At 48.6% G+C, this 21,684-nt stretch overlaps 1 protein-coding gene across 1 annotated transcript in view; it reads right to left on the reverse strand.

Annotated features, from left to right (window-relative positions):
- Window positions 1-21,684, reverse strand: part of NUDT3 (nudix hydrolase 3) — a gene marked incomplete at its 3' end in the record, with an annotated part of 46,493 nt that overhangs the window by 13,096 nt on the left and 11,713 nt on the right. The window contains exon 2 of the mRNA XM_080710164.1: window positions 10,241-10,351. Within this exon, the coding sequence (XP_080566290.1) occupies window positions 10,241-10,351 (111 nt within the window). The remainder of the gene's footprint in view (window positions 1-10,240; window positions 10,352-21,684) is intronic.

The following is a 21,684-nucleotide window of genomic DNA, read 5'->3' on the forward strand; positions in this document are numbered from 1 at the left end:
GCCACCACAGCCGGCTCCTGTTTCTGGTTTCGAAACACCTCCAGGTGGCCGAGTCTCCAGATTACAAGAGAGCAGCCCCGTGCCCTGCCTGCTGCCCTCCTTCCATTTAAAGCTTCTTGAGGAGGTAAGCAAAGGTGAAGATTCAACGCAGCCAAACAGGCTTTGCTTTTCCCCACTCCAAAGACAACTTTTCATGAGCTGAAATAATAAAAAGATCGTGAAAAAAGAGTTTCATATCTGGTCCCCAAGGAATCACAGACTTTAAATGTCTGCCCTTGTATAGAGACACGGAGTGCTGCCCTGCTGGAGGTAGTTCTGAGATGCCTCCTGCAGGCTTCTGGTGGCGACTCTACACCTCGGTGCATCGCCCTTCAGCAGGGACAGGGAACGCACGGTCGAGGGACGAGGGACGGGGTAAAATACAGATTTTATTTATTTATTTATTTATTTATTTATTTTGGTGGTACTGGGGGTGGAACCTGGAGGCTTTCTACCTCCGGGCTATACTCCGAGACCCATTTTTATATTTTATTTGGAAACAGGGTCTCACTAAGTTGCTGAGAGCCTCACTCAGTAGCTAAGGCTGGCTTCGAACCTGCGCGATCCTCCTGTCTCAGCCTCCCAAGCGCGGGGATTACAAGCGTGCGCCACCACGCCTGGCTTTTAAGATACAGATTTTAAAATAAACTTTCCTGATGGCATTTTTCTGTTCTTGTCTGAAAATACACATGGACTCAAGAAGGGCTATAATAAGCTTTGACAGATTGCTGCGAGGCGATCAGGAGAACGGGGGAGAGTCAAAGCTGCTCTGAGCTTCCTCTCCCTTCTTGCAGCACTGGGGTTGAACGTGGGCCGGTGGCGAGAGTACTGAGGAGATAGAAAGGAAATAGACAGATAGGGAAGAGGCCTTGGGAGAAAAAAACTAATTTCCTGAGGAGCAGGGGCCAAGGTTCAGAGATAAGAAGGACCAAAGCTTCACAAAGCCATCCTGGGTTTGTTTACTAATCAACAAACCCAGGAGCGATCACCAAGCAAGTCTGACACTTCACTGAAAGGAGATTCTTCAAAGGACTTGCAAATACCCTACGCAAATTCCGAGAGCTGCTTCCCAGAATTCCTGGGATCCCAAACTCACCACAACCCAAAGAGGACATGCAGACATCTGGCAAAGCCCTAGCACAGCCACCAAATGGGTTTTTCCCCTCTCAGGGACCCCTTCCCCTTTTGGGGAGCTTCTCTTTCGCTCCCTCCCTCTCTCTCTCCCTCTCTCCCTCTCCCTCTCCTCTCCCTCTCTCTCTCGCTCTCTCTCGCTCTCTCGCTCTCTCTCTCTCTCTCTCTCTCTCTCTCTCTCTCTCTCGCTCTCTCGCTCTCTCGCTCTCTCGCTCGCAGGTCGTGCTAGCCTTGAGAGAAGGTGGGGCCACCACCAGGCTGCACACACAGCCCAGGATGCTGGTTTTCTCTTGTCCTGTCCTCAGATATTCTGTCCTGTGCTAATGCTCTTGGTCTAGCTGAGGCTCCTCGAAGGAACACTACACACGAGGTATCCCTCGATTGGCTGGCCCATGTCTTTCTACACTGCCTGGACTATAAATGTTTGGCCTAATTCTGGGAGGGGTCACTCTAATAGGATTTTTATTACAAGCAGCTAAAAACGAAGACCAAATAACAAAGGAGAATATCTTAGCCCTTTCTAAAAATATTACTGAAGAGCTGGCCTGGGCCTGGAGGCACACGCTTGTAACCCCAGCATTCAGGAGGCTGAGACCAAGGATCGCGGTTCGTGGACAGCCTTAGCTACTTAGCAAGACCCTCTGCAACTTAGTGAGACCCAATTTCAAAATAAAGAATAAAAAATAGGGCAGGGGGTGTAGCTCAGAGGTAGAATGCCCCTGGGTCCTATCCTCAGACCCACAAAAGAACAAAAAAAAAAAAAAATTAAATATTAGTGAGCAGGGCGTGGTGGTGCACACTTGTAATCCCAATACTTGAGAGGCTGAGACAGGAGGATCACAGTTTTGTGGCCAGCCTCAGCTACTTAGCGATGCCCTCCACAACTTAGTGAGACCTTGTTTCAAAATAAAGAATAAGAGCCGGGCGTGGTGGCGCACGCTTGTAATCCCAGCACTTGGGAGGCTGAGACAGGAGGATCACACAAGTTTGAAGCCAGCCTCAGCTACTGAGTTAGGCTCTCAGCAAATTAGTGAGACCCTGTTTCCAAATAAAGTATAAAATAAGTCTGGGAGTATAGCCCAGAAATAGAAAAGTCTCTGTATTCCACCCCAGAACCAAAAAATAAAAAATAAATAAGCCAGGCATGGTGGCACACAAGGGTAATGAGGATCACAATTCGCGGCCAGCCTCGGCTACTTAGTGAGGCCTTCTGCAACTTAATGAAACCCTGTTTCAAAATAAAGAATAAAAACTGGGAAGGAGGTATAGCTCGAATACCCCTGGGTTCCATCCCCAGATCCACAAAAGGAAAAAAAAAAAAAGAGGCTGGGCATGGAGGCACATGCTTGTAATCCCCGTGCTTGGGAGGCCGAGACAGGAGGATCGCGCAGGTTCGAAGCCAGCCTCAGCTACTTAATGAGGCTCTCAGCAACTTAGTGAGACCCTTTCCAAATAAAGCATAAAATAGGTCTGGGAATATAGCCTGGAGGTAGAAAGCCTCTGGGTTCCACCCCCAGTACCACCAAAAAATAAAAAAATAAATAATAAATAATAAAAATGGTGTGAGGGTGTAGCTTAAAGGTAGAATGCCCCCTGGTTCAATCCTCAGTAACACACACACACACACACACACACACACACACACACACACACACACACACAGAGATATATATATATAGGGTCCCTGGATTCAATCCCCAATACCACAAAAATAAATAAATAAATAAATAAATAAGAGCAACCCAATCTGGAAACACATAAAAGAACTAGTTTTTGTTTTTGTGCTGGGGATGGGACCCAGGGGCATTCTACCTCAGAGCTCACTCCCAGCCCTATTGTTTATTCTTTATTTTGAAACAAGGTCTCACTAAGTAGAGGAGGCTGGCCATGACCCTCAGGATCCTCCTGTCTCAGCCTCCCGAGTACTGAAATACAAGTGTGCGCCACCACTCCTGGCTTAAGAACTAGGTTTTGTTTATTTGTTGAATGACTGATTGATTGTGTGTGTGTGTGTATGTGTTACTGCGGGTGGAACCCAGGGGTCTTCTACCTCCGGGCTATACTCCCAGACCTATTTTATATTTTATTTGGAAACAGGGTCTCACTAAGTTGCCGAAAGCCTAAGTAGCTGAGGTTGGCCTCGAACCTGTGTGATCCTCTAGTCTCAGCCTCCCAAACACGGGGATTACAAGTGTGCACCACCATAACTGGCGGTCTTGATTATTTTAAAGAAATCACAACATTTTGAAAGTAAATAAATTTTTCAGTAGTGATGTTTGTGTTTCTCTTCAAGGATAACAACATCCCTATGACCACGCTGATTTGACGTCTGAATCTCTGATGGATACAATGATCTCCAATCTATGTTGATGAAGCCACTGAACCGTTTCTGTCTTTATGATATACTTCTCTAGTTTCTGTTTGCCCACCATTTATCTGAAACTTTATTCTAACAGGTCATAAACATTCTCTACCCTCTCGATAATTCTGGGACAAAGTATGGGGTTAACAGTATAATGCGCCTTTGTGTGCAGGAGACAAGACACATCCTGTTTAGGCAGGGTTCTTTAGGGCTGAGAACGGCGCTCCCGATTCAGGGCACTAACAGCAGGAAAGACACTGACACAAAAGCAGCAGTTAGCCACCTAGCTGCAACTGCCCCTGGTCTGCGTCCTTCCCTCAGGATGCCGCAGGAGAGCGGCGGCACTCCCAGGGGCCCAGACGGCAGCCATCTGCTTTTCCACATCCCAGCTACTGTGCAACCCCGGGACGGTTCAGCCACAACACTGAAAGCTGAACAGCAACAGCGGCAGCAGGGGAGGTCAGCTCCTGGGACAGACTCCACAGCCGAATGTGCTCCGGAAGAGCAGGACCAGACGATACCAGCCACAGCTCCGACCTCGGCAGCAGGTCTCTGGGAAAGGTCTCCCAACTTCTTCCTTCCTCTTTACTCTTTTAGAAACATAGCTGAAGCCGGGCGTGGTGGCGCACGCTTGTAATTCCCGCGCTTGGGAGGCGGAGACAGGAGGATTGCGCAGGTTCGAAGCCAGCCGCGCACGTTGGCTTAGGAGACCCTGTTTCCAAATAAAAAAATGTAAAAATAGGTCTGGGAGTGTAGCCCAGAGGTAGAAGGGCTTCCAGGAACCCCAGTACCACCAATAAAGAAAGAAAGAAAGAAAGAAAGAAAGAAAGGAAGAAAGAAAGAAAGAAAGAAAGAAAGAAAGAAAGAGCTGAACTGCAGACCTTGCTTGCAGCAGCCTGCCAGAATCTACAACCGCATGGCAACGCTGCGAGCCTCACTTCCGTCTCAGCACCTTGGAAACTACAGAAGCCACCTGGATTCAAATCAAAATGAGGCCGCACAGGTCCCCTGGCCGGCTCCACTGGCTTATGTGAGTAGCAGAAGGGCCTGGGGAGGTAGTGTGGACCCACACCCGCTCGTCTTGTGAGGTTCCAACCCTGTGTCAGAGTAAAGAAAAGCTCAGCACGACTTCACCCCTCCACTCCCCTAGCATGCTGTACTAGCTGCTCCCGCAATCAAAACTAGCTTCAAATTTTAATTTCCTATTTGTTTGTATTCTCTGTGAGATGTTAAACTCACTGACAGCAAAACCTCAGTGTGGGTATGTGTTTGTTGATGATACTGAGGATTAAACTTAAGGATACTCTACCACTGAATTCCACCCCCCAGACCTTTTTATTTTTGAGACAGGGTCTCCCGAGGTTGTCCAGGTTGAGTCTGACCCTCCTCCACCAGCCGTCTAGGCCCAGGACTGCAGGTGTGCCCGCTCCAGCAGGGAGCTGGTATTGACCTCTGTACTCCCAGCATGTGGCCTGGCTTTGCACTGAGCACAAGGTGCCCAGTCATCAGGAAGCAGGTGAGAGGGAGAGGCTGGTTCTACACTGGACTCGGTCAGCGCCCCTCTCCATAGGTTCAGGTCTGATGATTACGCCACACTGACTGGTTACAGCAGACAACTCCCTCATGGCCACCAAGCACGTTCCCTGGAGGGGAGACCGGGCAAGTGCACCTCAGTTTCTGCAGGTCAGCAGAGCTGAGCTCACTACAGCAGTTATTACTCTGGCTCAGTCAAGACTCTTAACTGCAAGCTGTAGAATCCAACCTGCTTGGCTTAAAGGAGGGATCCATTAAGTGACAAGATACAGCTTACAGGATGGCTGGGAGAGCTGCAGGAAGACAGCAGGCCGAGGCGACAACTCCCCAAGCACACGGCAGGCCTGTGCTGCCAAGGGAGCTGCTGCCCTGGGGCAGATCAGGAAGTTGCCAAATAAAAGCCACCAGCCAAATTAGGAAGTTGACGCTATAGCTGCCAATTCCAGAACCCTGTCTCCTCTGTCGAAATGTGTGCCACCAAGATGGACGGGCCTGCTGCCCTGAGCCTGCCTTGCCGGTCTCTTTGCTGTAAAGTGCTCCTGTGCAAGGACCGCATACTGAGCAAACCCGAGTCTCATCAGAGAGGCTTCATTGCAATGTGTTACAAGAGTCTAGGAAAAGCAACTTTTAGCCTTCTAGTGTCCACATGTCCATAGGGACTGCAAAGGATGTGGAGCTAGCCGATGGGACTCAGCCTTAAAGAGCAGTCCTCACCACAACCCCAGCTCGAGGAGAGCTCAGAGTACTTGCTGTACAAATCCAATACCTGGATGCAGTGGGCTCTCAAAACCACCTGGGAACCCTACTCAAGATCAGATTCTGCCGAGCATGGTGGCACACACCTGTCACCCCAGCACTTGAGAGGCTGAGACAGAAGTACAGGTTCGAAGACAGCATCAGCAAATAGTGGGACTCAACAACCTACTGAGACCCTTTTTCTTTTCTCTCTCTCGCTCTCTCTCTCTCCTCTTCTCTTCCCTTCCCTTCTCTTTTCTTTTCTCTTTCTTTGCAGTACTGGGAATGGAACCCAGGGGCATTCTACCTCTGAGCTACACGCCCAGCCCTATTTTTTATTCTTTATTTTGAAACAGGGTCTGAGTTGCAAAGGCCCTCACTAAGTAGCTGAGACTGGCCATGAACTGGGATCCTCCTGTCTCAGCCCAAATGCAGGGATTACAAGTGTGCGCCACCATGCCTGGCTTTTAACTCTTTGAAACAAGGTCTCACTAAATTTCGAAGGGCCTAAGTAGCTGAGGCTGGCTGTGAACTGGGATCCTCTTGTCTCAGCCTCCCAAGTACTAGGATTACAAGCTGGCTCTGATTTTATTTCTTATTTGGAAGCAGGGTCTCAGTAGGTCGACACAAGTCTCACTACTTGCTGAGGCTGTCCTCGAACCTGCATTCTTTTGATCTCAGCCTCCCTCGATTACAAGCCTGTACCACCATGCCTGGCAAGGAACTAGTTTAAGCATGGACATGTGAAACAACTTTGGAACACCAAACATTAAGAGCCTGCTAGGGGCACTTCTAGGGAAGGTCCCCATTTTCCTCCCAAATAAAAAGAGATTTATGAGCCGGGCGTGGTGGCACACGCCTGTAATCCCAGCATTCAGGAGGCTGAGACCAGCTACTTATGAGGCCCTCCACAACTTAATGAGACCCGGTTTCAAAACAAAGAATAAAAAATAGGGCATGGAGTGTAGCTCAGAGATAGAATGCCCCTGGGTTCCATCTCCAGACCTGCAAAAAAAAAAGCCGGGCGTGGTGGTACACGCTTGTAATCCCAGCATTCAGGAGGCTGAGACCAAAGGATCATGGTTCATAGATAGCCTCAGCTACTTAGTGAGGCCCTCTGCAACTCAGTGAGACCCAGTTTCAAAATAATGAATAAAAAATAGGGCGGAGGGTATAGCTCGGAGGTCGAATGCCCCTAGGTTCCATCACCAGACCCACAAAAAAAAAAAAAAAAAAAAGAGAAAGCCGGGCGTGGTGGCGCACGCTTGTAATCCCCGCACTTGGGAGGCGGAGACAGGAGGATCGCGCAGGTTCGAAGCCAGCCGCGCTGGCGTAAGAGACCCTGTTTCAAAAATATAAAATAGGTCTGGGAGTGTAGCCCGGAGGTAGAAGGGCTTCCAGGAACCCCAGTACCACAAAAAAAAAAAAAAAAAAAAAGAGAGAGAGAGAGAGAGAGAGAGAGAGAGACTGACTTATGAGGCAAAACTCTATGTCCTGTGTGTTTGCAGCGTGTGAGCACAAAATGCCGGAGCCATGCTGTAACACAAGGAGACAAGCCCAAGAACAAATGGCGCACCATGGACAGCCCGGTGGGAAGACAACAAACGCCTGGACTCTCACACTGCTGAGCCGAGACTTCTTGTTATGTGACATAATAAACTTGTAACTGAGTAGTAAGCACGGCATATTACTTTCAGCCGCATACAACTTGTGTGTGTGTGTGTGTGTGTGTGTGTGTGTGTGTGTGTGTGTGTGAGAGAGAGAGAGAGACAGAGAGACAGAGATAGATAGATAGATAGATATACTGGGAATGGAACCCAGAGGCATTCTAACTCCAAGCTACCCCTCCAGCCCTATTTTTTATTCTTAATTTTGAAATAGGGTCTCACTGAGTTGCAAAGAGCCTCACTAAGGAGTAGCTGAGGCTGTGCTTGAACCACGATCCTCCTGTCTCAGCCTCCAAATGCTGGAATTTCAAGCATGCGTCACCATGCCCGGCTTGTATACATCTTAACTGAGCGATATATAATTTATAAAGGATATACATTAGCCAGGTATAGTGGTGAAGGCCTGTAATCCCAGTACTTGGAAGGCTGAGAAAGGAGGATTGTAGGTTCAAGGCCAGGCTCAGAAACTTCCACAATTTACCAAGATCCTGTTTCAAAATAAACACACACACACACACACACACACACACACACACACACGATATTCATGAAGCTGGGTGTGGGTGTGGTGTGCATGCTGGTGGTAATCCCAGTACTTGGGAGGCTAAGGCAGGAGGATTATAGGTTTGAGAGCAGAGAAATAGCAAACCTCAGCAACCCAGTGAGACCCTGTTTCAAAATAAAAGTGACTGGGGAGGTAGCTCAGAGTTACAATGCCCGTGGGTTCCCTCCCTAGCATGGCACAGCCAGTCGATGGCCATGAACACTCATGCTCTCATGGGGACCTCACACTCCAGCTACTCCTCCTCCCAGGATGGCGTGAACAGAAAGGTATTCAATGAGGGGCCACGGTCAGGGAGGCCCTTTCTGAAGCCAGAAGCCAAGACTCCCTCCAAACTCTCCCCGTGCCCCTGAGTGAGTTCGGTTCCAGCAGGCCAGCCCCTGGCGTCCACCATGAGGGCGCCCTCTCACATGCGGCCTGTACCCTGGTTACTTCCTTGCCAGGAGCTTCTTCACCATCCACCTTGCTCCAGCCACTGCCTCATCCATCCCAGAAGCGTGTGTTAGTTATTTTCTGTTCACCTTAGAGTGTGTGAGGCCCAGGAGGGAGGGTTTTGTAGGAAAACACGATCTTTGCTTGTGGGGATTACAGTCTATATTGAGCAGACGCGTAATAAACGAGAGGCGTAGCCGAGGAGTCCATGGCAAGGAAAGCACCCCGGGATATTCCAAGGGCAAGACGGGTCTGAGAGGACTGCACCAAGAGCCACAGCCAGATACCCAGGGGTGTGTGTGTGCGTGTGTGTGTGTGTGAGAGAGAGAGAGAGAGAGAGAGAGAGAGACACACACACACACACACACACACACACACACACACACAGACTGGGGATTGAACCCAGACCGAGAGATATACCCCCAGCCTTAGTTTTTGTTCTTTATTTTGAAACAGGGTCTCATTAAGTTGCAGAGGGCCTAAGTAGGTGAAGCTGGCTGCAAACCTGTGATCCTCCTGCTCAGCCTCCCAAGTAATGAAATTACAAGCATGCCTAGCAAAATGTAGAATTTAGACTTGTTCTAAGTTTTATTTTTCTACCTCTGAGCTACACCCTGAGCCCTATTTTTTACTATTTATTTATTTATTTATTGGTGGTACTGGGGTTCCTGGAAGCCGTTCTACCTCCAGGCTACACTCACAGACCTTTTTTTTTTTTTTTTTAAATATTTGGAGCCGGGCGTGGTGGCGCACGCTTGTAATCCCAGCATTCGGGAGGCTGAGACCTGGAGGATCGCGGTTCGCGGACAGCCTCAGCTACTTAGTGAGGCCCTCTGCAACTCAGTGAGACCCGGTTTCAAAATAAAGAATAAAAAAAAATAGGGCAGGGGGTGTAGCCCGGAGGTCAAATGCCCCTGGGTTCCATCCCCAGACCCGCAAAAAAAAAAAAAAAAAAATTGGAAACAGGGTCTCTTAAGCCAGCACAGCTGGCTTCGAACCTGCACGATCCTCCTGTCTCCACCTCCCAAGTGTGGGGATTACAAGCGTGCGCCACCACGCCCAGCCATTTTACTCTTTATTTTGAAAGGGTCTCATGAAATTGTAGAGGGCCTCACTAAATAGTTGAGACTGGCCGCGAACCTGCAGTCCTCCTGTCTCAGCCCCCCAAATGCTGGGATTACAAGCATGCGCCACCAGGCCTGGCTTCTAAGTGGTATTTTATAGGTCCCAAGAATCAGTCTTAAATTCCCCTCTGGAACAAGGAAACGAATCTAAAACACTCCCTGCACGTGTGTGCCAGGGCGAGTGCATGGGCACTAAGGCTTCCTGGTCAAGTTCTGCGTCCTGGAGGCGGGAGCAGGGAGGGTAGGGCTGGGCAGCGGAGTGCTTCCTCGCGGGTCTGAACAGCAGCTTCCCTGCTGTAGCTCTTGAAACACGGCACCAAGGGCCACAACTGTGCTTCTGTCTATTCTGAGGTGTCTCAGGCAGACACGGACAGGGCCCAGGGACACATACGTGTGCTGACATCACAAGGCTAAGCACAACAGGCAGCGAGCGCATGGGCATCACCAAGGACACCTGGACCCCACCAGGGCTCACACAAGGCACCTGGCGCGTCCCCACGTCCTGCCAACACTCCTGAATCAAGGGGGCCCCGGCTGCGCTGCGCGCTCTCTGTGGTTGAGGGCGCTTACTGGATGAGCGCTGACACATCAGAGAACCATCCAGACAGGACGGTCGCAGTGGAGAGGACAGCCGCGCCCTTATCCTCCTGCATACCTCCTCGCAGACTTCGCGGACTGCCGCCATGCTCGGCTCCTCCTCCGGCTCCATGCCTCCCCCGGGGACAATCCATCGGTCCGGGTGGCGACTACTGCTCACCAGCAGCACCTGAAGTCACAGAGGTCACACAGGGGTGGTTAGAAATGTGAAAGGACATGGTGCAGATTCAGAACCTAATCATGTCGCTAAGACCCATCCGCTGTTCACCCCTCTCCAAATCAAGGGGGTCTCCATTCCGTTTCAAAGAGGATGCTCTGCCTAGTGGAAGGGCATCTGCTTCTCCTCCTTAGCCCCTTCTCTGGAGCCCAGGCCTGGACCAGAAGGCAGAGCCCACCTGTAAACCTGGGCTGAAGCCTGAGGCAGGCAGCAGGAAGTCATGGAAGCCGAGATGCAACACAACCCAGCTGGGGTTTCAGAAAGGGCCTAGACACAGTTTCTGTAGTTACTCAAGGCGAGAAATGACAAGGCAGGGAGTTGTAAGGGAGTGGTTGGTGTGCAGACCTCCAGGACGAAGCGACGGCCAGGCCAGGCTATGGGAGTGGGCCTCCCTGGACGTGCCTGCTCAGTGGAGGAACAGCCCTCCCAGGAGACCTGGAAAGGGTCTGGAGCGGGAAGCCATTCTCTGAACGCACGAGTCTGAGGGCTGAGAGATGTCTACTGAGTATTTCTAGGGGGAGATCATACGCATGCGGGAGCAACGCAAAGAAGGAAGAAAGGGCCGCATCTGCTCCACGGGGCTTTAGAATCTTGGACAGGGCGAGCTGACGGCAGAGGGGTGTGTGCCTCTACAAAGCCTGTCCAGTTAGCAGAGCTGCCCCATTCCCTCGATGTATTCAGGATACCGTGGGTTAAAGTTCGGTAACATTTTCCCAAAAGAAATTAGATCATCAGGTAGTCTTGGTAGCGCATACCTATAATCCCAGTACTTGGGGGGCTGGGACAGTAGGATTGTGGTTTAAAGCCAGGCTCAGCAATTTAGCAAAGCCCTCAGCAAAACCATGTTTCAAGATCAAAAACTAAAACATGGCCGGAGGTTTAGCTGGAAGGTAGAATGCCCTTGGATTCAATCCCCAGTACCACAAGACAAACAAGCTCTACAACCTAGATGCATTACTAATTCCCAGAGACGGTCACACAGGGATACACCTAACACGACCTCCTGTCCAGCCACAGAACGCGCGAGCACTCAGCAGTGGCTCAGCACAGCCATTACTGTCAGAGCGCTGCTGGTGCCAGGTGGCACAAGGACCCTACTGATCTGTGATACGCCCTGCAAAGCGCTCCTACAGATGCTCTTTTTGTCACGATGTGTCCCTTCCTACAATAAGACCAACATAAGAGTCAATAATTATCCGCACTTGCTTGGATTCCAAATAAACAGAAGTCTATTTTTTCAGATTTTTTGGAGGGCAGTACTGGGGGTTGACCCCAGGGACATTCCACCTTTGTGCTACACACTCAGCCCCTCACCCCTATAATTTTTTTAATTCTGAGTCGGGCGTGGTGGCGCATGCTTATAATCCCAGCATTTGGGAGGCTGAGACAGGAAGGAGGATCACGATTTGCGGATAGCCTCAGCTAAGTAGCTGAGTCCTTTGCAACTCAGCCAGACTCTGTTTCAAAACAAAGAATAAAAAATGGGGCAGGAGGTATAGCTCAGAGGTAGAATGCCCCTGGGTTCCATCCCCAGTACCACACACACAAAAATTTATTCTGAAACAGGGTTTTGCTAAATGGCTGAGGATGGCTTCAAACCTCTGATCCCTGTCCCTGCCTCCCAAGTACTAGGATTACAGGCATGTGACCAGCTCTGACATAGGGTTTTATTTTTTTACTTTTGTTCCTGGGGATTGGACCCAGAGGCATTCTTCTACCTCCAAGCTATATCCCAGTATCCCAGTCCAATTTTCTTTCTTTCTTCCTTCCTTTTTTTTTTTTTTTTTTTTTGGTGGTACTGAGGGTGGAACCCAGGGGCTTTTCTACCTCCGGGCTATACTCCCAGACCTATTTTATATTTTATTTGGTAACAGGGTCTCGCTAAGTTGCTGAGAGCCTCACTAAGGAGCTGAGGCTGGCTTCGAACCTGTGCGCCTTCCAGGCGCGGGGATGACAAGCGTGCGCCACCACGCCCGGCTGACAGTGTTCTAAAGACAGCTGCCATAGCTGCCTCTCCTGTGGGATGACCCTACAGTGTTTAACAGATGAGTGAACTGGATATGAGGTGAGGCACTGTGATGACGATAAATCAACAAATCACCACAGGGCCAAGCAGGAGGAGTTTAAGTTCCTAGAGTTTTAAAAGCTATATTAAACATTTAAAACTATTTTTTAACTATACAGAGGCTAAAAAACAAAAACCAACTAACAGGCAGCACCACTGGATGTAAGCGATCAGTTTGCCAGCGCCTCGTAAATACTGCTGGCCTCCCCGGATGTTTCGGGCTGTTTATTTAAGAGGGAAGCTCTCTGCCCAGAGAAGAGAAGTGCCATACTGTGCAGTGCAGAGACGCCCTGCAGCTCCCACCTTGGAGCGGCGGGGCTTTTTTTATTTTTTGGTGGTACTGGGGGTGGAATCCAGAGACTTTCTACCTCTGGGCTACACTCCCAGACCTATTTTATATTTTATTTGGAAACAGGGTCTCACTAAGTTGCTGAGAGCCTCACTAAGGAGCTGAGGCTGGCTTTGAACCTGCGCAATCCTCCTGTCTCAGCCTCCCAAGCGCGGGGATTAAAAGCGTACGCCACTGCGACAGGCACGACAGGGCTTTTTTTTTTGTGTGTGTGTGTGGTACTGGGGTTCCTGGAAGCCCTTCTACCTCCGGGCTACACTCCCAGACCTATTTTTTAATTATTATTTTTATTTGGAAACAGGGTCTCCTAAGCCAGCGCGCGCGATCCTCCTGTCTCCGCCTCCCAAGTGTGGGGATGACAAGCGTGCCCACCGCGCCTGGCTCGGCAGGGCATTTTAAGGCAGTCGCAGATGCAGATCACTCCCAGGTTCCACGGTTGAGGCTGAGCCCAGGGCGTGGCCACGCAGTGGGAAGGGCCTGCCTGACCCAAGTGGCGCACAGTGGCCGGCTCTGCACAGTACAACTGGGCACAGAGGAGGTGTGTTGCTCTAAAACCATTTATGGCTTAGATATTTTAGGACAAGCATTTGAGACCTTTATAACTGGCCAAGAAGAATGCCAAGAATTATTTCCTAGGAAATTTCTGAAAGCCAAATGGAGTGAGCGAAATACTTCGAATACTCGTTTCCTAAGGTTATTAAAACAAACGAAGCAATAGATTCCTGACCTCCACAAACTGCATTACTTCCCCCGCACTGGCTGAGCTACAGGAACGCGCTGTGAAGTCCCTGCTTGTTCTGCCAAGCCCTGTTCTCAACATCCTCCAAAATAAAGGCTCAGGCAGCAGACATTCACTATAAGCCGGGCATGGTGGCGCACGCTTGTAATCCCCACGCTTGGGAGGCTGAGACAAGAGGATCGCACGGGTTCGAAGCCAGCCTCAGCTACTTAGTGAGGCTCTCAGCAACTTAGTGAGACCCTCTTTCAAAATAAAATATAAAAAAGGTCTGGGAGTATAGCCCGGAGGTAGAAAGCCTCTGGGTTCCACCCCCAGTACCACCAAAAAAAAGAAGAAGAAGAAGAAGAAGAAGAAGAAGAAGAAGAAGAAGACGACGACGACGACGACGACGACATTCACTATAAACCCAAAGGCAGATGGAGGTCCCCAAGCAGCATCTATGCACTGATCACATTTCAACCTCATTTAAGATGTCAAACTTGAAACCAAGGGTGTATATTGTCGGCTTTTCAGAACAGTCAAAGATGTGCTGTTACCGTCTGCACCTGACCCCCATCACCCAAAGAGATCCAAAGAAAACGTGTCTTCTAGACTTGCGCTTTCTCAGGTTCAGAGTGAGGTGGTCCACAGAATCTCTCAAACCTTCCGGCACTAACATTCTGCCCTGCTGAATGCACACGGCGCACTGAGGGCAACTGCAGCTCCCATTTGCTTCACACTTATGCAGCACTGGCCGGCGGCTGCTCGGCACTGCGCAGCCCCAGCCCTTGCATCTTTACCTGTGGGCACCGGGTGAGCCCAGGGGCTCCCAACTCTAAACACACACAGTCCCTTTCCTTAACTGAACAGGGTCTTGCTACGTTGCTGGGGTGGTCTTGAACATGCAGCCCTTTCTCCGTCTCTCAAGCACTGGGATTACAGGTGTGCTCCACCACGCCCAGAAGCCCCACCACTATTTATAAAATTTTATTTTTTCAGAGGCTGTGTTGGCAACACCCTTATAATTCCTGTAATTGGGAGGCTGAGATAAGAAGATCACAAGTTCCCAGCCAGCCTCAGCGACTTAGTGAAGCCCTCTGCAACACAGTGAGATCCTGTTTCAAAACAAAGAATAAAAAATAGGGCTGAGGGTGTAGCTCAGAGGCAGAATGCCCTGGGTTTATTCTCAAGTGCCACACACAAAAAAACCTTTTTTTCCCAGTGGGGTATGGTGGCACTTAATTTAGGAAGAATCTATTTCAAAGTAAAAAATAAAAAGGGCTGGAGTGTGTGGTACAGAGGCAGAACATCCCCTGGGTTCCATCCCCATAACACACACATACCCCCACATATTCAAAAGGTCCAAAAAGATACAGCAAACTAAGACGTGGTGCTGTGTACCTGTAACCGCAGTACTGGGGAGGCTGAGACAAGAGAATCATGGGCTCAAGGCCAGCCTCAGCAAGTAGTACAACTCTCATCTCTGTTTCAAAATAAAAACAAAAGACAGGGCTCGAGGTGTAACTCAGAGGCAGAACCCCCGGGGTTCAGTACCTAGCACCCCACTACACACACACAGTGAAAAGCCAGTCTCCTTCCTGCCTCTGCCCTCAGAGCACTTCTTTTGACAACTTCTTGGGATAGTATAGCACATAAATATAAATAAATATTAGCCAGGCGTGATGGCGCACGCTTGTCATCCCAGCATTTGGGAGGCTGAGACCGGAGGATTGCAGTTTGTGGACAGCCTCAGCTACTCAGTGAGGCCCTCTGCAACTCAGTGAGAGCCTGTTTCAAAATTAAGAATAGCCGGGCACACACTTGTAATCCCTACGCTTGGGAGGTGGAGACAGGAGGATCGTGGAGGTTTGAAGCCAGCCGCGCTGGCTTAAGAGACCCTGTTTCCAAATAAAAAAATATAAAAAAATAGGTCTGGGAGTGAATAGAAGGGCTTCCAGGAACCCCAGTACCACAAAAAAAAAAAAAAAAAAACCACACAAAAAAAACACACAAAAAAAAAAAAAACAATAAAAAAATTGGGCAGAGGGTATAGCTCAAATGCCCCTGGGTTCTGTCCCCAGTGCCCCTCAAAATAAATAAATATTTTCTTTCTTATTTTTATTTTATATGTGTGTGTGTGTGTGTGTGTGTGTGTTTTTTTGGGGGGGGAGGTACTAGAGGTGAAATCCAGAGGCTTTCTACCTCTGGGCTATACTCCCAGCCCTATTTTATATTTTATTTGGAAAAAGGGTCTCACTAAGTTGCTGAGAGCCTCATTAAATAGCTGAGGCCGGCTTCGAACCTGCGTGATCCTCTTGTCTCAACCTCCCAAAGTCAGGGAGCTGGGCATGGTAGCACACACTTGTAATCCCACACTTGGGAGGCCTAGACAGGAGATCACACAGGTTCAAGCCAGCCTCAGCTGGTTTAAGAGACCCTGTTTCCAAATAAAATATTTTAAAAAATTGGTCTGAGAGTATAGCCCGGAGGTAGAAGGCCCCTGGGTTCCATCCCCCCCAAAAAAGAAGAAGGAGCCTCACTATGTTGCCTAGGCTTGTCTCAACTCCGGGCTCGGGCGAACCTCCAGCATCAGCTTCTCCAGCAGTTGGAACACAGGCGTGAGCCCGAGCCATGGCATCCAGCTTTCTATAAATTGTACTAGTATTGGGAAGAGGTTTTAAAACTTATTAATGTATCAGTATTGGGAAAGAAGTCCAATTTTAAAAATATATCTTTTATACTAAAGAAAGCCAGGGCTAGCTAGCAGAGACTTGTAATTTCCATTTGTAAAAGAGGAAGGCTGAGGCCAGGAAAGAAGGTTTCTTTACAATTCTAAAACAATTTCACACATCTTGGGGGATAAGACAAAAGGTAGAAGCCTGTGTTTGGAGACAGGACTGCTCCCCCCTCCTGCCCCAAATCCGGCTGCAGAGAGAGCAGAAGCAGAGCCGGGGCTGGAGATGAGGGGTAGCATTATCTCCAGATCAAAGGACGTGCTGCGGCCTTGGTCAACATAAGACACTTAGTAAACTGGAGTTCTATGGCATTTTCATTTGAATTGCCCCCCTGTGCCCCGCTCCAGCACAGGGCTGTAACTATATATTTCTCTATATGTAACTCTATATTTCTATCTTTTTAACAAACTTCTTTAAATCTTCAGCAGCTGTCCAAGCGATGAATATTTATTCTTAGCTTAGGACAAGAATCCACAGTTTTTCTGTTTGTCTGATTGTGTGGTGGGGGGGGGGAATAACTTCTCCCCACACACACACCACGCACATTTCACCCGCAACATATTTAGACTGTTTTTTTTTTTTTTTTTTTTGTACCCAGAACTGAACCCGGGGAGAAGGGCATTCTACCTCTGAACTATACTCCCAGCAATTTGTATTTTTTATTTTTAAACAGTCTTGCTAGGTGACTGAGGATGTCCTCAAACCTGCAATCCTCCTATCTCTGCCTCACAAGTACTGGGATTACAAGTGTGGGTGGTGCTCAGCTTGTTTTTTATTTTTAGGAAGCACATTTTGTTGCAACTGAAGTGTAATTCATATGCTCTGAAAAGAACAGATTGTGGGCAAAATTCCACGAGTGTGACTAATGTACCCAACTAAACCCACACACCTATAAAAATACACACTTCCACCTCCCTGACCGTTCCTTGTGCTTCTTTCCTGCCAACGTCCTCAGCCCAGAGGTAATCTCTACTGGATTGACACCACTACAGATTACTTTAAGCTGTTTTGAACCTTCATATAAATGAAATCATACGGTAACTATTGGGGATTTTATTAAATGGCTGTACCAAATTTTATTTAACTAATCCTTTCAATGGACATTCTGGACATTTCTGATCTTCTGCTATTAAAACAAAGTTGCCGGGCGTGGTGGTGCACACTTGTAATCCCAGTACTTGGGAAGCCGAGACAGGAGGATTGCACAGGTTTGAAGCCAGCCTCAGCTTCTTAGTGAGGTTCTCAGCAACTTAGTAAGACTCTGTTTCAAAATAAAATATAAAATAGGTGGTGTGTGTGTGGGGGGGTAGCCTGGAGGTAGAGGCCCCTGGGTTCCATCCCCAGGACCACACACACACAAAAACAAAAACCCCAAAAAACCAAAGTTATGCCAGGCATGGTGGCACAGGCCTGTACTTCCTGTACTTGAGAGATTGAAACAGGTAGATCAAGGTTCTAGACCAGTCTGAGCAACTTAGTGAGACCTTGTTTTAAAATTAAAAATAATAGGACTGGGGGTATAGTTCAGAGGTAGAACACCCTTGGGTTCAATCCCCAATACCTAGTAAAGGAAAACAAAGCCAAAGTTACCATAGGCAGGCTTCCTCCTAAGTTTCCAGGCTCCCTGGCTTGGAGGTAGAACCCCCCAGGGCAGCTCAGGCCTTGGCCACACAGCCATGTTCAGACCTGAGATGGCCGAATGCTACGGAGTCCACTCACGCAACTCCAATTCTCACAATGACCCTGGGACTGGATGACGTCACTGGACACGTGTCTCCTTCACCCTGGAAGACGCCACTGTGCCCTTCCCACCGTGCCACGCGATGGCACTGGACACTACCGCACTCTTCCCGCGGACCGTTGCATCACAGCAGGCCTAAGAGCACTCATCTGCACGAGGAGCAGACATGTTTGTAGCTTCCATTCGACAGAGCATGGATTCTAATAGTTTAAACTGGCATAGCATGCTCAGAATACTCAAACGATCAAGTACCACACTCAAACCAGCAAGGACCAAGCCTCCTCGCCACTGTTCTGGGTGGCCACACGCTGGCAGGCGCGCAGTGAGCCCGAAGCCCGTGTTAATGCTAGCAGCCGTACCCAGGTTCACTGTGCCAGGCCTCCTGAGCCACAGCTGGACTCCGGAAAGACCAGAATTACTTGGGTCCTTGTGCAAATTAACTTTGTAATTACTTCAACAGTTACTGTCATTTAGTAATGTCCACCAGAAGAAGGTAGCAATGCAAAAGAGATCCCCCAAGGCAGCAAACAAGGAAAGAAAACGAAAGAAAAAGGGCAGGCTGCGCACCCGTCCGCAGCACTGGAAAATAAGGGCATTTGTGCGCCAGCCTGTGAAGGGGCCGAGGAAGCAGGCCTGTCGCTGCCCGGGAAGCAGCAAACTCAGCAGTTGTGGGAGATTAGGGAGTCTTGGCAGTGGGAGAAGAGGGCCCAGAATAGATGCATTAAACACACTAGGTGACAGTTCTGATCAGCACGTATTTTTAGAAATCATACACTTAATAACTTTCACATGCCCTGTTCAAAGTTAACCCAGTAATCAGTCTTTACAAATGCCAGAAGAGTTCAGCCTACCCCTGCAATCACAACAGAAACTAGCATGATCAAAAAACTCAGCACTAGCCAGGGGTGGTGGCGCACACTTGTAATCCCAGCATGCGGGAGGCTGAGACCGCAGTTCGCGGACAGCCTCAGCTACTTAGTGAGGCCCTCTGCAACTCAGTGAGACCCAGCTTCAAAATAAATAAAAATAGGGCAGGGGCTGTAGCTCGGAGGTCAAATGCCCCGGGTTCCCGTCCCCAGACCCGTATATAAATAAATTAATTAATTTAAAATAAAAGCAGTTGTAGAAGGGAAGCAATAGACTGAACTGCTCTTGGGAATACTAAAAGTGATACAGGAAACTGGATGAGGTGGCGCAAGCATGTCATCCCAGTACTTGGTAGGCTGAGATCGGAGGATCGCAGGTTCAAGGACAGCCTCAGCAATCTCAGTGAGACCCTGTTTCAAAATAAAGAACAAAAAATAGGCCCACCATTCAGGAGGCTGAGGCTGGAGGATCGCGGTTCGCGGACAGCCTCACCTACTTAGTGAGGCCCTTGGCAACTCAGTGAGACCCGGTTTCAAAATAAAGAATAGCTGGTCGTGGTGGGGCACGCTTGTAATCCCCGCGCTTGGAAGGCGGAGACAGGAGGATCGCGCTAGTTCAGAGCCAGCCTTGCTGGCTTAAGAGACCCTGTTTCCAAATAAAAAATATAAAATAGGTCTGAGTGTAGCCCAGAGGTAGAAGGGCTTCCAGGAACCCCAGTACCACCAAAAATAAATAAATTAATTAATTAATTAATATAAAATAATAAAAAATAGGGCAGAAGGTGTAGCTCGGATATCGAATGCCCCTGGGTTCCATCCTCAGACCCGCAAAAAAATAATAAAAAAAATTTAAAAAAAGAATAAAAATAGGGCTGGGAGTGTATCTCATTAGGTTGCTGAGTCTCAGAGATTGCTGAGGCTGACCAGGCGTGGTGGCTCATGCTTGTCATCCCAGCATTTGGGAGGCTGAGACAGGAGGATTGGGGTTAACAGACAGCCTCAGCTACTTAGTAAGGCCCTTTGCAACTCAGTGGTACCCTGTTTCAAAATAGGGCCTGGGGTGTAGTTTGGAGAGGTAGAATGCCCCTGGGTTCCATTCCCAGTAACACACACACACACACACACACACACAAAAAAAAAAAAAAAAAAAAAAAAGATTGCTGAGGCTGTCCTTGAAACTGCGATCCTCCGATCTCAGCCTACCAAGTACTGGGATGACAGGCTTGTGCCACCTCATCCAGTTTCCTGTATCACTTTTAGTATTCCCAAGAGCAGTTCAGTCTATTGCTTCCCTTCTACAACTGCTTTTATTTTCATTTATTTTTTATATATTTTTATTTATTTTTTTGCGGGTCTGGGGATGGAACCCAGGGGCATTCAAACTCCAAGCTATACTCCCTGCCCTATTATTTATTCATTTATTTATTTATTTTTGCAGGTTTGGGGATGGAACCCAGGGGCATTTGACCTCCAAGCTACACCCCCAGCCCTATTTTTTATTCTTTATTTTGAAACAGGGTCTAAATTGCAGAGGGCCTCACTAAGTAGCTAAGGCTGTCTGAGAACCCGATCCTTCAATTTTAGCCTCCCGAATCCGAATGCTGGGATTACAAGCGTGCCCACCACGCCCAGCTTGCTTTTATTCTTTTTTTTTTTTTTTTTTTTTTTTTTTGTGGTACTGGGGTTCCTGGAAGCCCTTTTACCTCCGGGCTACACTCCCAGACCTATTTTTACATTTTTACTTGGAAACAGGGTCTCCTAAGCCAGCGCGCGCGGCTGGCTTCGAACCTGCACGATCCTCCTGTCTCTGCCTCCCAAGCGCGGGGATGACAAGCGTGCGCCACCACGCCCGGCTGCTTTTATTCTTAGTAAGTAGATTTTTAAGATATTAAGTGCTAAGCCAGGCGTGGTGGTGCACGCTTGCAACTGCAGCATTTGGAAGGCTGAGACCAGAGGATCGCGGTTCATGGAGAGCGCCTCAGCTGCTACTTAGTGAAGTGCTTTGCAACTCAGTGAGACTTTCTTTCTTTCTTCCTTTCCTTCTTTCTCCTCTTTTTTGTGGGTCTGGGGATGGAACCCAGGGGCATTTGACCTCCGAGCTACATCCCCTGCCGTTTTTTATTCTTTATTTTGAAACAGGGTCTCACTAAATTGTGGAGGGCCTCACTAAGTAGCTGAGGCTGTCTGCGAACCATGATTGTCCGGTCTCATCCGCCCAAATGCTGGGATTACGTGCGTGCGCCACCACGCCCGGCTGAAACCCTGCTTCAAAATAAAGAATAAATCGGGTGTGGTGGCGCACGCATGCAATTCCAGCATTCGGGTGGCTGAGACAGGAGGATCATGGTTTGAGAACAGCCTCAGCTACTTAGGCCCTATGCAACTTAGTGAGACCCTGTTTCAAAATAAAGAATAAAAAATAGGACGGGGGTGTAGCTGGGAGGTTAAATGACTCTGGGTTCCATCCTCAGACCTGCAAAAAAATAAACAGGGCTGGGGGTGTTGTTTGGAGGTAGAATACCCCTGAATTACATCCCAAGTAAAAAACAAAAACACCAAAAAATAAAATATTAATTCCTAATGATAGGTCTAATTCTAAGCCATGGAAAACTAATACAACAAATCTTGCCCAGCCTTTAAAGCTCAAGGTATCTGCGTGTCTTCTGCCCAACCTTTACTTGGAAGTAAAGCTTTTCCCTCCCCTGTGAGTCAGGAGCCCTTCAGCCAGGCCTAAGTCTTGATCATTTTTGTAGTACTGTATTCTATAGTGTATAGTAAGTACAACAATGGATACTCATTAAGAGAAATCAG

This window comes from Muscardinus avellanarius, assembly GCF_963383645.1.
Source record: "Muscardinus avellanarius genome assembly, chromosome: 14".
NCBI lineage: Eukaryota > Metazoa > Chordata > Mammalia > Rodentia > Gliridae > Muscardinus > Muscardinus avellanarius.